Source organism: Electrophorus electricus, chromosome 12 (genome assembly GCF_041902795.1).
Source record: "Electrophorus electricus isolate QZ-2024a chromosome 12, ASM4190279v1, whole genome shotgun sequence".
NCBI lineage: Eukaryota > Metazoa > Chordata > Actinopteri > Gymnotiformes > Gymnotidae > Electrophorus > Electrophorus electricus.
The window spans coordinates 13,404,659-13,419,999 of record NC_137508.1 but is presented as its reverse complement, the minus strand read 5'-3'; the positions used below and the strand labels follow the sequence as shown (position 1 = coordinate 13,419,999).

The 15,341-nt window shown below is 40.1% G+C and overlaps 1 protein-coding gene across 1 annotated transcript; it reads left to right on the top strand.

Annotated features, from left to right (window-relative positions):
- On the top strand, nt 1-8,415 carry phf10 (PHD finger protein 10). The gene is made up of 12 exons (XM_027002586.3): nt 1-120; nt 550-656; nt 770-900; nt 1,120-1,203; nt 1,450-1,592; nt 3,027-3,176; nt 3,269-3,378; nt 3,703-3,856; nt 3,971-4,114; nt 6,949-7,057; nt 7,752-7,940; nt 8,086-8,415. The coding sequence occupies exons 1-12, from the start codon at nt 52-54 to the stop codon at nt 8,169-8,171; spliced, it is 1,476 nt and encodes a 491-aa protein (XP_026858387.1). The 5' UTR covers nt 1-51; the 3' UTR covers nt 8,172-8,415.
- The last annotated feature ends 6,926 nt before the right edge of the window (nt 8,416-15,341 follow it).

The window sequence follows — 15,341 nt, the reverse complement described above, 5'->3', positions numbered from 1 at the left end:
AGTTTCCAGTCGGACTGTAATTAGTGCAGGTCATGGTGCGTTAAAATTAAAATGGCTACTGTACTGTCTCCGAGGCAATGTGATAGCAATCCTGCAACACCTGGAACACACTCTTTAAGGGTAGGTGCGAATGCACTGGTTGATTTTGCCGTAGAGCCAGCCCTTAACATTATGGTATAAGAAAAGCTTTGATCGATTTAGTGGATATGTCCAGATAAGCAAGCAAATCTTCATTGTATGTATGCTAGCTGGCTAGTTGTATAGTGTAGCTAGCGGTTAGCTAGGATAGCTATCTTATATACCTAAAATTCAACTTAGCTATTTATCTGTGTTGCGCAGTGGAAAAGTGTGGTTCAAGATTAAAATGTGCTAAGAATGGCTGAGATATGTCGATATTGTCAACAGTAAGTGACTTGCTTCTGTCATAATGCAATAGCAACACCGTGTGTAAAAACAGTTGCAAGTTTTACATAGCTTTATATTTGTATTTTACTCCCCTTTGCGAAGTAAAAGAGAACTGTGGACTGACTCTCGTCCATATTCTCTTAGGATGACACTGAAGAGAATTCTAGCGACAGCAGCCAGGCACCCAAGAGACGTAGAATGGGTTCCGGTGACAGCTCGAGGAGTTGTGATACTTCAAGCCACGAACTTGGGTACTGTTTTTACCCTGCCTCGCCACGCTATGCTTTATGACACCACGACCCAACTTGGTGACCAGCTGTAGATTTTAATTAAGGGTGCATTATATTTTCATGTCTTCTTACAGACCAACATATTTCCCTGCTGAAAACCTGACAGAGTACAAATGGCCCCCAGATGATACAGGAGAATACTATATGTTACAGGAGCAAGTTAGCGAGTATTTAGGAGTCACCTCATTCAAGAGAAAATATCCAGGTACTGCTGAAACCTTTTTGACCATTTGTGCACAGTCCTGTTCTGTCCTATTCAATGGCTGAGATTATATGGAGAGGTTCTCCTACACTCTTTGAATTATGTGAATCTTTTTCTTAGATTGGTTGAATGTTTCTTATGGGACTTATTTGATACTCTTCTGAAACTGTAGGGGCTGGATTGTTTCAGCTTGCAGGGTACCTCACCTTTTTTCTTTTCTAGATTTGGAAAGAAGAGACTTATCTCACAAAGAAAAACTTTACTTGAGAGAGCAAAATGTAATCACAGAGACACAATGTACTTTAGGTGAGTTTTAGCTAACCAGTCTATTTCTCTGTTTATCCTACTTCAAAAACATTTTGGTTTCACTGTCTAGGGTTCACGAATGACTTGGTATAAAAGCACTGTTTAGGCAGTAGTTACTGTTTAATCAGGTAATGTACAAAAGTGATTTCAAGTACAATTTTCTAATCCAAGTCCTAGTAAATGGTGTAGAACTGGCCTAATGTCTAGTGCCTGCATCTCACAGTTTCCTTTATTCATCTGTTCTAGGGCTTACTGCTTTGCGCAGTGATGAGGTAATTGATTTGATGATTAAGGAGTACCCAGCCAAACATGCGGAGTACTCAGTTATCTTACAAGAGCGGGAGCGCCAAAGAATCACTAAGGAGTATTCAGTAAGCACTCTGAGTGCTGTAAGTAACACATTCTTTGTCGTGTGAAATGTAATGTATGTCAAATAAGTATTAGTAAGAATAAATTCAGTGGGTAATATGGAAAAATAGGAATATGACATGTTAATTTTAGTTAATATACTGCATTGCCTGGCCAAAAAAAAGGTCACACACACTAATATTTCGTTGGACCGCCTGTAGCTTTGATTACAGCACACATTTGCTGTGGCATTGTTTCCACAAGCTTCTGCAATGTCACAACATTTATTTCTGTCCAGAGTTGCATTAATGTTTCCCCCAAGATCTTGTATTGATGATGAGAGCTTTGGACCACTACAAAGTCTTCTGCAGCACATCCCAAAGATTCTCAATGAGGTTCAGGTCTGGACTCTGTGGTGGCCAATCCATGTGTGAAAATGACGTCTCATGCTCCCTGAACCACTCTTTCACAATTTGAGCCCGATGAATCCTGGCGTTGTCATCTTGGAATATGCCTGTTCCATTAGGGAAGAAAAAATCCATTAATGGAATAACCTGGTTGTTCAGTATATTCAGGTAGTCAGCTGACCTCATTCTTTGGGCACATAACGTTGCTGAACCTAGACCTGACCAACTGCAGCAACCCCAGATCCCCCACAGGCTTGTACAGTAGGCACTAGGCATGATGGGTGCATCACTTCAGCTGCCTCTCTTCTTACCCTGATGCACCCATCACAGTGGAACAGGGTAAATCTGGATTCATCAGACCTTCTTCCAGAGTCCAATCTTTATGCTCCCTAGCAAATCGAAGCCGTTTTTGCCAGTTAGCCTCACTGACAAGTGATTTTCTTAAGGCTACCCAGCTGTTTAGTCCCAATCCTTTGAGTTCCCTTCGCATTGTGTGTGTGGAAATGCTCTTACTTTCACTATTAAACATATTCCTGACTTCTACTGTTGTTTTTCTACGATTTGATTTCACCACACAAGTGATCGCTGATCACGATCATTCAACATTTTTGTCCGACCACATTCCTTCCTCGAAGATGATGTTTCCCCACTGTCCTTCCACTTTTTAATAATGCGTTGGATAGTTCTTAACCCGATTTTAGTAGTTTCAGCAATCTCCTTAGATGTTTTTTCTGCTTGATGCATGCCAATAATTTGACCCTTCTGAAACAGATCAACATCTTTTCCATGACCACAGGATGTGTCTTTTGATGTGTCTTTCAACAAATGAGAAGTTACTCACTGCATCAGTTAGGGTTAAATAACTTGTTGCCAGCTGAAAAATAATCACCCATGCAGTAACTATCCAATGGGAGGCTCTTACCTATTTCCTTAGTTAAATCCAGGTGGTGACCTTTTTTTTTTTTTGGGCCAGGCAGTGTATAATTAATAGATTATGGTAATAGATTATACAACATAGCTCTGCATCATGTGTTGATAGATTTTCAAATTTCTTTCTTTTCACACTAGCAAATGCAGCAGCAAAATCCTCAGAAGGTTGAAGCTAGCAAAGTGCCAGAGTATATCAAAAAGGCTGCTAAAAAGGCAGCTGAATTCAACAGTAATTTCAACAGAGAGCGTATGGAGGAAAGAAGAGCCTATTTTGATCTTCAAACACATGTAAGGCTCTGATTATGAAGATGGGAGAATTGCTCTTTTACATTTTCTTAACTTTACCTTTTGTAACCTTTCCTTCTTGTTTTTGCCTGCAGATAATTCAGGTACCTCAAGGGAAATACAAAGTTCTCCCACAAGAAAGGACCAAGACAGGGCCATATCCTGTGGCCCTCATCCCCGGACAGTTCCAGGAATACTACAAAAGGCATGTTTATTTAGTGGATTAAAGATTCAAAACCTCCTTAATGAATGCTTAAACATGATCAGAGCAATGCCATCCATGGCATCCATTACTGGCAGTGTAGACTCTAAGTCTATATTTCTGCGAGAGCTCTTAACTAGTGCCGCTTAACTGTTTACCTCACGTTCAAATGATCGTCTGTGGTAAGAAGGTGTAGATACAGGTTTGATTAAAACTATTGCACCAGAGAGTTTAACCCATTTTTTTAACCTTAAAGGCCAGTTGAGCTCATGCAGGCCTATCAATGTGCCCCCCCCCCCTCCCACTATTGGTTCTTCATTCTGGCAGGTATTCCCCAAACGAGCTGCGCTATCTGCCCCTGAACACGGCTCTGTACGAGCCCCCACTGGACCCTGAGCTGCCAGCCCTGGACAGCGATGGAGACTCGGACGATGGCGAAGAGAACAAGGGAGCAGACGGAAGGAAAACCAAAGGCTCCTCCGTAAGTCTGCGCTCCTGGCTGCTTGCCTGCTTCTGCTGGCGGTATTGCACCAGCCTCAGGCATGCATCCTCTCTGTGATGAACTGACAGTTGTCGCTTTCCTTTTCCTTAACAGGACAGCTCATCTGGGAACACATCGGATGGAGACAGCCAGGACAGCGGTATCCACTCCAAAGGCAAGAGCAAGGACCGGCTAGGCACCCAGAGCAAAGATGCCACCCCTCGCTCCTTCCAACACAAATCTGTCCCTGGGTACAAGGTAGAAGACAAAAGCCCCTGATATGTTTTTTTTTGTTTTGTTTTTTTTCCTTTGCCCTCTCGGTATTTGTAACATTTTCAACAGAAAAATCTTCTTTTCACCTGACCTAAACGTCTACAATACACACGCATACGTGCACGTACATCCGGAGGGTGCAGCTCTCTGTTGGGATGGCCCTCGTCAGCAGAACTTTCTTTTCTTTTCTGAACGTCGTACTTGTTTGTTCAGTCCCTCTGAGCCCTTTGAGAATTCCCGTTTTCAGCACAGACTTTTGAAGCAATAATATTTTGTCCGGCCCTGCCGTTATTTTAAGTCTCTTGCTGGGTTGCACACTTTTTTTTTTTTTTTTTTTCTTCCCCCCCCCCCCCCCCCCTCCCCTATTATATGAACATTACTTAGTGTTTTTAAAATACCTCTTGACTACCTGCCTGTCAGTTTAGTAAAAAGTGTGCAGACATGTTTGGCTGCTAATTTCCGAGGGTTTATCCTTATCATCTATAAATCTAAAATATAAAACTGTTGAAAGTAAGTTATGTATTTGAACATTGTTGCCTTTTAAAGGGGATTTCCATCCAAAAATAATTTTGTTCAATTTGAGTCTGTTGATTTGTCTCTGATATTCTGAGAAAATGCTGCATTTTAGGGAAAGAATTATTATTTCCTGATTTTTGGCTCAGAATGACCAATGTGGTCAGTTTTCAGAATTTACAATTCGGTGTATAATGTGTTTGGATAAGACTTGTGAGTCAAAACCAGGAACTAAATGTACATATGGAAATGCAACAGGTAGAAGCACATCTTTAGTTTCCAGAGTATTGGTTACAAACAACTAATAATTAATGTAAAATTATTTTTTTCAGTGGAATTCACCTTTAAAAATTTAGGTTTCTCTATCATTCAAGTGTTACCAAACTATTCTTTGATATGAAACACGTTTGTTAAGCTGGATGCCAGTGATTTTAGATTTAGGGCAGTTTTGGCAGTTCATACTTGTTGCCTCTGTTTTAAATTCTTTGTATTACTCTTCTTCACAAAGCACTTTGATGGATCAACAAAAGGTATACCTTCACAAACAATATTGATGTAGGAAAACACTATTTCGAGAAAGGGGACCTCAACACTGTTTCCTTTAAACCTTTAACAAAAAGAGCCTCTCTCTTTTATATCGCTCATTACCCGTCGCAGTAATAATCAGAAATCAGCCGTTTTATTTTTATAGCTCCATGCCTCAACAAGGATGTCTCTGGCTGTGTTTGGAATGCGTAGACATGTTTTATTTGCAAAGCGTGTAGAGGCCTGTGTTTTTCCAAATCCAGACCAGGGTTGTTTTTTGTTTTTTTGTTTTTTGCACAGCATAGGAATCGCTTTTATTGTATCCATTACTTTGCCATACCTACCTCTAGTAAGAAGCCCTAGTTTAAAGAACTATACTTGAAAATGTGTTGGAAGGTGTGTTTATTTTTCCTGTCCTCTAGATGATTTAGTACCTCACTTTAGCTATTAAATAAATCTACCAAAATGCAGCTTGTTTATTTTCCCCTACCACATTTCTACACGTTCTCCCCTCCTGTAAAGGTGGGTGTGATCCTGAACTTTTCAGTCCCAATCTTTGGGATACTAAGCCTCAAACACTGCAGCTTGCTCTAAGAGCACTGAGGTTTCTTTTGCGTTTGGAGAATTTAGTTTTATGTTCCTCTTGAATATTTAGGCTAGCTTAGTGGAAGAAATATTTGCATTTTAGCATTTAGTCATTGAAAAAAAATGAAACTGTTACCTAGACTGCTTAACTGGTTTTGTTTATAACATAGTAGGTACAGCTTCTGTTGGTCCTTTTCCTGTATAGGATGTTTGACATATTTTTACCCCTTATGCAATTTCTTGTGCTCTGTTATGTGTTACTATAGTGTAACTATAGTGTTCTTTGCAGATATTTTGTTTTCTCCATTTTTAAATGCAACTGTAATGATGATATTAATTTAGTTAGATCTCCTGTTACTGGGACAAAATGAAGGCTTATATCCTGTCGTTGACGTAACTGGGCTTTACTAACATTTGTCTGACCTGCAGCTCGGCCTCCTTTTTCAGTATGCTTTTCATTTCTTAAAATGCCACCACTGCTTTTTCAAGCAGTTTTTATAGTAGAGCCTTTTGACATGTTAGTACTTAGAGCAAATATCACGGTCACGCATTTGAATAAAAAGGTTTCAAAGAAATTAGATTGCAGAGGTTTTTTTCTATGGTGTAAGTACTGAGTGAAGGTATACAGCCTGTTGTCATGAAGAGTGTGTTTCATGTCGTGCTCTTAAAGCTTAGAATATGAAAACCTTTTTTTTCTGGTACACTTAATCATGTTTTTCCCCACTAATCTTATGAACTTTGCGAAGACAACTCATTGTTAAAGTGATGTTGATTCATGTGTTAAATTATTCTGATTTGGTTTAATAGCTCACATTTTGGGGGGAAAACTTAAGAAATGTGTTTTCACACTTTATTAAAATCAATCATAATGCAAAACTTAAAATATTAAAGTGGAGATAAAAAAACATCATCATAAGTGAATCTTTTCAGGATTTCTTAATCCTGCAGTCTTTCATCTCAAATACTGATCTGCTAGCAAAGTGCTCTAAAACTCTGTTTATGCCAACCCAAACCTTTTTATGTTGTAATTGTTGTTTTCAGATCATGCCATTGTTTAGACCTATTGATTTTGATTAAAAATATCGCAGTTCAGTTTGAAATATCCTAGTTTGTGTGACCCATGAGCACAGAGCCTTATGGGAATTGTAGGACCTTTTGGTTGCCATGGCTTTTATAGCATTGCTCTGCCCTTGCAGCCTAAGGTCATTCCCAATGCTATATGTGGCATATGCCAGAAGGGTAAGGAGTCCAACAAGAAGGGCAAACCAGAGGCACTCATCCACTGCTCCCAGTGTCAGAACAGTGGTAAGTAAACATCTCCAGACTGTTTCTAAAACTGAAGATTTTTCCGTTCCATATGTGAAGTTGTCCAGCAGATGTTCTACTGGTGGTGGTTATAGCTGAAAAAACACATCTTGGTATTTTACAAAAGTTCAGCTGAAGGTGGTGCTTCTTGTCAGCAGGAATTTGCCTGTATGTTCACAATTAATGCCTGTGATTTTAATTGAAAAAAACCTTTTCTTACATGGTTTTCGTGGAAAACTTTTGCGATTTATGTCTCTCTGACAAAAAGCTTTGGCAACTGCAAGTTTCATAGTAAAATAGAAATATGAATAACTTGGCTTTAGTGACAGATTTTCACTTTTGCCAATAGCCATATTACAGACATAAATACAACGTTAACCATTTTAATTTAGCTTTGGCATTCAGCTGCATGACTGACAACCCTACTGTCTGTGAACATTACTCCTAAACATTTAAGTGAATTCTTATTTCTAAACATAAATAGACATTACAGCTGGCAGTTTCTATCATGGATGACTTTACTAACAAAGAAGACATCATGACTTTGTGTTTGCTTGGTATCTGTTATACCTAGCGGTCACTGAAAATAGTCCATAGCATCTTTGCTTTATAGCTCACCCTATTAGCTGTGCTCATTTATGCAGACCTGAGAGCGTCGTCCGTGTTGCTAGGATGCCCGTCTGTCTGCGTGCAGGTCACCCGTCGTGCTTGGATATGAGCACTGAGCTGATGGCGCTGATAAAGACCTACCCGTGGCAGTGCATGGAGTGCAAGACATGCACCGTGTGCGAGCAGCCCCACCACGAGGAGGAAATGATGTTCTGTGACAAGTGCGACCGTGGCTTCCACACCTTCTGCGTGGGCATGGACTCTATTCCCCTGGGTAAGCCTCTCCCTCCATCTTCACCTCCACAAAGCTTTCGTTAAGCTCTAAGGGTTTTGCTGCAGAAGTAGCAGTGTGTCCTGTTGGTGGTGGTGGTTGTCGCGGCGATCGCCTAACGTTAATTGCGATGTTGTCATTTTTGCAGGGTGTTGGGTATGTGATTGCTGCAACAAGGATTTCTTCTCGCCTAAGAAAAAAGGAACAGCAAAAACACCTAAAAAATTGAAGTGACTATAAATGGAGATGATGGTCAGCTGCACTTTTTTAACACACTTTTTTTTTTTTTCTTCATTTGACTGAGAGACCAGTAATCCCATCATGTAGTTTGTGGGTATATCTGTGTGTGTGTGTTTTGTTTTCTCTCTCTAGTTTTGTTTTTGTTTTATACAGCTATTAAGCTATGGCCTATGATGACTGTTTTTACATTTTTACAATTTGTACAATAAAGTGCAAAATGGCAGATTCTCCTTTTAAATCTCAGTATATTTGTTTTGGTAGTCGGAAAAAAGGGAGATGCAACAGTTTAACAACATAAAAATGCAAAAGATAATTATAATAAAAATAAAAAATATATCCATAGCCAAATGTGCTTATGATGCTGTTATGGTAAGTACCTGTAAATGTATAAATTAAAGGGTCGAAGATAACAGTGAAGAATTGTAACGAGGGCTTGTCTTTAAATTGTCTTGTTTAGTTCACATAGATCTCCCCTCATTCAGTAGTCAGTCACACTGTTCAGCTCCCTGAGCATTTTAGAGGTATGTTGCTGTCTCATGAGGTCATGCAGCACAGGCCATGTGGTGGGTGAGAAGAATCCAGAGAATAAAAGAAACTGTAATTTTTTTTCCTTATAGTCATGCGTGCTCTATGATAACCACACCAGTTGTCCACAAGAAAAGCTTATGGGCTCTGTTCAGCAGACGTTATACGTCTGGGCCAAGTCAAGGGTGACGTCTGCGCACACCTGTCACTTTTTTGTTTGTAAGTTGAGAGTACCAGCAGTTTGCTTCTGAAAGGCTGCCTTTGAAAAATATTTTGTCACTCACCTTTGCACAATTAAACATATGTAATGAATAAAATATAGCGGCTATCTCAAACACGACTATATTTTCTGTTGGGTTTTTTTTTTGTTATTGTTTTTTTTTTGGATGATATCATGTGTTTCTGATGAGTGTCCACTAGATGGGGACAAACACTTTTCTCTAATTGTGGCTCTTAGTTTTGCTGCTTCTCAGCAAGCCTGGATTCACCTCCTGTTGCTTGCAACATGTACTCAGTTCTTTGCATGTTTCTAAATGGAATCTGAACTACAATATCGTTTTGGCTAGGCCTGCAGACCTTTTAGGTATTATAGATCAGTCCTGTTGGAGTTGAGATAAAGGTTTTGTTTTTTTAAATTGGATATATGGGTGCAAATTGGCTCCAAAAGAACTAATGTATTATTTTGACAGTTTCAGGACATATTTCTGTCAGTGTTGTATAAACTTTAATTGTTAACGTTATAAACATGAAGCAGCCTTTAGAGTCTAGCAAACTAGATGCATATACTGTTGGAACAGTGTTTTCAGGTTGCTTTGGCACTGGTAGATATGTATACTCACTAGTATATGGTGACATGCATGCTCCAATTGAATTTTACTTCCATTTAAGCACTTTATGGTTAGAAAATTATAGAATTGTGGATGCATGCATTTGTGACTACTAGTAGTACAAACTCCAGTGTTGCAGGTGCTTTAGCCCATTACTTTCCAATGCTGTTTTCCCCTCAAAGAGCAGAAGCCATTATAGCATGGATGTTTTGAGCATGACTTCAATTTTCCACCTTTTTAAATGGTACCTCTGACCAGCGTCGAGCCAAACGAGTACGAGCTGTACAGCTGCATTGTACATCAATTATGCAACAGCTCATAGAATATGCAAGCCCATTACAAGGTTGAAATGAAAGGTTTCCCTTTTCCCTGTATGGGGGTGGGGGGTGGTGGTCTGTGTATCAGCAAACGCCTTGGCACACTGCCATTCATTCTGTTTTCATGCTGTTGAAACTGTGGCAAGATACAGCAGTTAGGTAATGATGTTGCTCATGCGTATTTGAGAAGCAGGCCATAAGTCCGGGCACCTGTCTCACACCTGTTGCTGCTCCACAATGGGTATTCCCCTGCCTCTGCACTAATGACGCAGGGGCAGCGCTCGCGCGGTGGGCCTGTGCATGTTTGTACCAAACAGTTCATTAGTGTCAACTGCTCATTAGGTTCAAACGAGTTTTAGATGTGTTGACGTGGGACATGCATTTGGAAGGTGAAATTTGTCGTTCGCTGTTTCATCTATCGTCGATAACAGATTAATCAAAAGCCTTTGTTTGTTTTTTATTTGTTTGTTTGTTTTTGTGTGTGTGTCTGAGTGAGTGTATACATACATGTATGCATAAAGACGATCCCAGGTGAGTAATGGGAAGAATGCTATGATTTAAACATCTGCTTTTTCTAATATAAACTGGTTCCGCCTCATAGACCTTCAGAAGCACTTGCATAGCTGATAAAGGTCCTGTGTTCAAAATATCCTGTATCTCTGGAAATGTTGTGTAGTTCACAGCAATTCTCTCTCTCTCTCAAAGAAACCTGTATGTGTGTGTGTGTGCACACGTGTGCACGCACCCCCTTTGTTGTTCATTATGACTGATGCTTAAGGACGGTCCTGATACAGCAACCTGCTAGTCAGCATGTGCTGCCTAAGCGAGCAGCTGCTTGCAGTTGCTGTACAGCTGCCCACATGCAGCTTTCAAAGTTGGGCCCTGGCTGCTTGGCTATGGGACTGCTGGAGCTGTCCATTGTAGTCCAAAGCAGCCATCTGCAGATGCTTCATCGGCGGAGAGCAAATGTAGATGCTTGTTCCAGTGTGACTGGCGTCCCTAAGCTCGCAGTTGTGGCTGTTTTCAATTCTGGTGGTTTTACTGGTCAACCAAATGCAGTGGCGGAGCTCAGCATGCAGTGTGGCTGTAACAGTTTTTAATTTGAACACGCCATGGGCCAGGATGATGGCATCGCAATTTCAGCGCCTCTGGAACACTGTTTAGACGTCTCCCACAGTTGCTGGTTTTGCCAGCAGCCTTAAGCGTATGGCGTAAAACTCCCCCCCCAACCTCCCCCCAGTGAGTGAAGACAACATATGGACAATGCCCTGGCTTCCTGTTTCGAAGCAATGTTGTTCTGGCAGGCTGGATTCCTGGGAGGAGGGGCTCTACCTTTGACCTCTGGGAGAAGTCATTTACTCTGGCCCACAGCAAGAAGATGATGGCATCTGCAGAAAGGGATGCAGCCAGCCAGCTGTCTCTGGGAGGGGGAAACTCTCACGTCTGAGCAAAGCAATAGTGCCTGACGACCACCTCCATTAGTCACCAAAGTTTCATATGTATCTCAGCATTTTCGTTTTAAGGATCTCTAAGTAAGCTAAGCTTTTTCTGTTTTTACATTATTATTATTATATATATTGTTTTGCTTTATAGGCCCCATTTTGTACCGGGAGGTAAAGAGTTCTTCCAAGTTTGTACAGATATTTTCTTTTCACTTTTGTTCTGATAGAGTTATGTTCTTATTCTGGAGTGGCCCACTTCATGTTTAACACATTTTTCACAATGAGCGCTTCAACTGCCTTTTACCAGGCTTGCCTCCTACTATCTCCTTTACTCAAACATGACAGCTGTGGAGCTGACATCACTTCCCAGGCTTTGGGTGGTGCTGGGAGCGTAATTTAAGCAGCCATTATTTACAGACTCAAACTCGTCTTACTTTGCTGCCTTCAACATACACACCATCACACTCACTCTTGACACAATTTGATATGCTTACACTGCAATGACTACACGGTGTCCTAGAATCCACCTGTTCACGTTTTGTTTTGTGCTCAAGTGAGATATAAAACTAGACTTTATAGACTGGTGTCCTAGACTTAATCTTAGTCAATCTTAGTCTTGGACTAAATTGTGAATCACCATTGAAAATGATTCTTAGTCTAGGCTTGTGCTTAATCTGGCTCTGAAACTGGCCCTGTGAATTCAAACTAAGACTAAGTGTGAATGGCCACATCATAACTAGATTTTGAAATGACTGAGAGGCCAAGGGCAACATGTAGCGCTCCTATCAGGTATCAGGGAATGGCCTTTTTCCTGTTGCTACACAATGTGACTCTTTTACTCCATTACACTTTTTCTCCCCTCTGAAATGCCCTTTCCCTGAGCAATACTAAGACGGGAACTTCTCGACTGACTTATTCTTAATTTGTTTAGGTCATTTTTAAGGAGCAAAAAATGTCAACAAAATCCGAAATAAGTAAAAAAGGAATAATGACTGTGTAAGTATCCAGACTCTGGCAAACCTTAAGATTTAAGCTAATCATTTACTTTAATAAATAAATGGGTCTTTAATAAATGGGTCAATGTAAATACTATTAGGTTTCAGTTAGGCACTGAATAGCAAAAGCAAGGAGTCAGAATCGCTGAAAACAGATTAGGAGCAAGCAAAAAGTTCTTAAAAATCCCCATAAATGATCTTAAAGCCAATATTAGACCATATGCTCAAAGGGAACATCTGTGCCAGGAGGAAACTGGTAAGGGCCCTCACTTTGAAAGACTTGCAGATGTCACTGTCTGAGATCAAGGAGATAGAGGAGAATGTGCATCAGTCTGTTTTCCAGACCACTGGGACAAGACACAGCAAAAAAATGTACCAATGGTTTAAATGCAAGTGGTGTATTCAGCTTTCCCAGGGAGGCTATATATGAGGGCTATGTGTTGTCGTAATAGTGTACTCAAACTAAATGGAATTTTTTCTTGTGTATGAATTTGAAAGAGACTACTATTACTAACCTCCAGAAGGTTTATATCACGTTCAGCCCAGAGCTTTGAATGTCACTTGGGGCAGTACCCTTTCAGCATTATCAATATTAACTGTTAAGATAGTTTATCAAAAGAAAGCTACTTAGGTTAATGTTACTTTTCTAGCTAGCTGGCTTTGCTGTATGAAAGTTTATAAAATCAGTTTATTAAGGTTAATTTGTTTCAGATTAATTTAGGTGCAAAATGGTATATCTATTTTAAGACTATTTTACGTGGAATTAATGGTTTGATTGCTGCATTAGTAGTAATAGTTACGACTAAGAATTTATTTGTGTTGATTATTTTTTGTTTCTAGATTAGTTCATCTATGTCTATTGCTGACAGGTAAGCAAAAAAAAAAAGTCTGTATTTTGGACATTTGTGTTTGAATTATTTAAGATCCTGATGATTGCGGTTTAACACTTTTAATATATTTTCCCTCCCCTATAACAGGTCATATTTCCAGGTAGCTATATGGGCAACCACGTAGTTTGGGAATAATGTTTTTGCCCTGTCAGTTATAAAGTAGTGATGAAGCAACTTAGAACTTACTTAGATAGCTAGTTTATCTATAGCTACACTAAGTTGCGAGTGTATATTAAGTAGGACCTACATCTGTCTAGTAGTATGTTGTGCCTCCTTTGGGCTTCAGAACAGAATGATTTCACCTGGGCATGGAACATTTGGACATTCTTTAGTGGGCATCAGGGTACTAATGAACACCAGGTGAACATTCCACACACTATTCCACTGCTGTCACTGGCTTGTTCTGTTGACATCAAACACAGAGGTTCAATAGAGCTCACCTGGCTGGTGGCTTTTTTCCAGTCCTCAATGATCCAGGTCTGTTCTCACTGGAGATGCACTTTCTTGTTCGTCGCTGACAGTTTTGCCAGCAGGTACGGTCTTCAACACTTGTAGCCCATTTGAGGGAAAGCATAGAGGTAGAAAAATAGCAGAAATGCTTTAAATAAAATGCATTGAAAGGCCTTTTGCATATAACTTATATATAAAGAGAGAAAGACACACACACACACCTTAAGTCCAACACAAGTATCCATCCACATATTAGCACGCTCTCCATTTTCCTTTGTATATTCAGTTCAGTCTGGCACTTAACCAGTTCTCTAAAAAAACAGGCCTTGGAGAAGCTGTCACTTTAAACCTTCAATTATCTAATTTTCTGGAAAAAAAAGAGCAATCCATCTTCTTCAGTCACAGTTGGCAGACATAGCATATACATCAGAGACAGTTTTGATAAATTGTGCCATGGCTTTCAGAAGATACTGTGTTTTCCATTTGGTGTGCTGTGAAATACTAAGCTTTGAAATCTAATGTAATTTTAGCTACATGTTTAAACCGCAAGACTACCACAATAATAAGGGGATTTAGTCATCACATCACACTTATGTTAGTAATGGAAAAATCAACTCCATGGACATCCCTTGTATTTTATGATAATTTGTTTACGTTCCTTAGATCAGTGCCTCTTGGATTCAGCACCAGTGAGCCACAGTGTCTTCCCTGTTCTAACACGCTTGTAAGGGACCATTAGCTAATTATTGAAACAGGCAAAGTATTACACTGCAGGAGCCCTCCAGTATTGGAATGAGTAACAGCTCTGTATACTTGTTTTGGAAATCATAGCTGCTGGGTACCTTTTGGTATGTGTAGTGCATGCGTGTTTAAATGGCTCTCAGTGAAGGATCAGATTTTTTCTTTGATCTACTATCATCTCTCTCTCTCTCTCTCTCTCTCTCTCTCATATATATATAAGATATATATATATATGAGAGAGAGAGAGAGAAACACTTTGCTTGCACAGCTAATGAAAGACCTCTATCCAAAACGTTCTGTTTCTCTGAAAACAGATATATATATATATATATATATATAATCTGTGTGTGTGTGTGTGTGTGTGTGTGTGTGTGTGTGTGTGTGTGTGTGTGTGTGTGTGTGTGTGTGTATATATATATATATATATATATATATATATATATATATATATATATATATATATATACACACACACACACACGGTGTAGTATTGTTTTGATCTGAACTGGCTTAAACAAGTTCATGGTGAACACTGAAGTACTGGCCATCTAATCTCCATCAGATTTTGACGAAGTAGCCAAAAGAGGCAGACTCCCAGGCCACTGTGGGGATTGTAAGGGACCATAGACAAGAATTGGAGACCCACTGGGAAGAGAGAAAACATTCGCTGGCCCTGTCTGACACCAGGGGTCAAGGGGTCAACCTCAGCCACTGTAGGCAGCTTAGAAGAGAGGGTGTCCCCTCTCCCCCCCATCGCCATCATTTTGAAGGCCAGGCAGCTGGCAGGTGTCAGCAGTTACAAAGGGCCATCTGTGCACAGAGAACTGTCCCCACCATTCCCTTGCTTGCTACTTCATTAAACTTTCCACTTTATAAACTGAGTGAGCTGGAACTCTCAAACTGACCAGGGTGTGGGACACACTTCAAAACCTCCTTCCTCAGCATGCGCCGCTGGGCCAGTGTGCTGCATTTTTTTT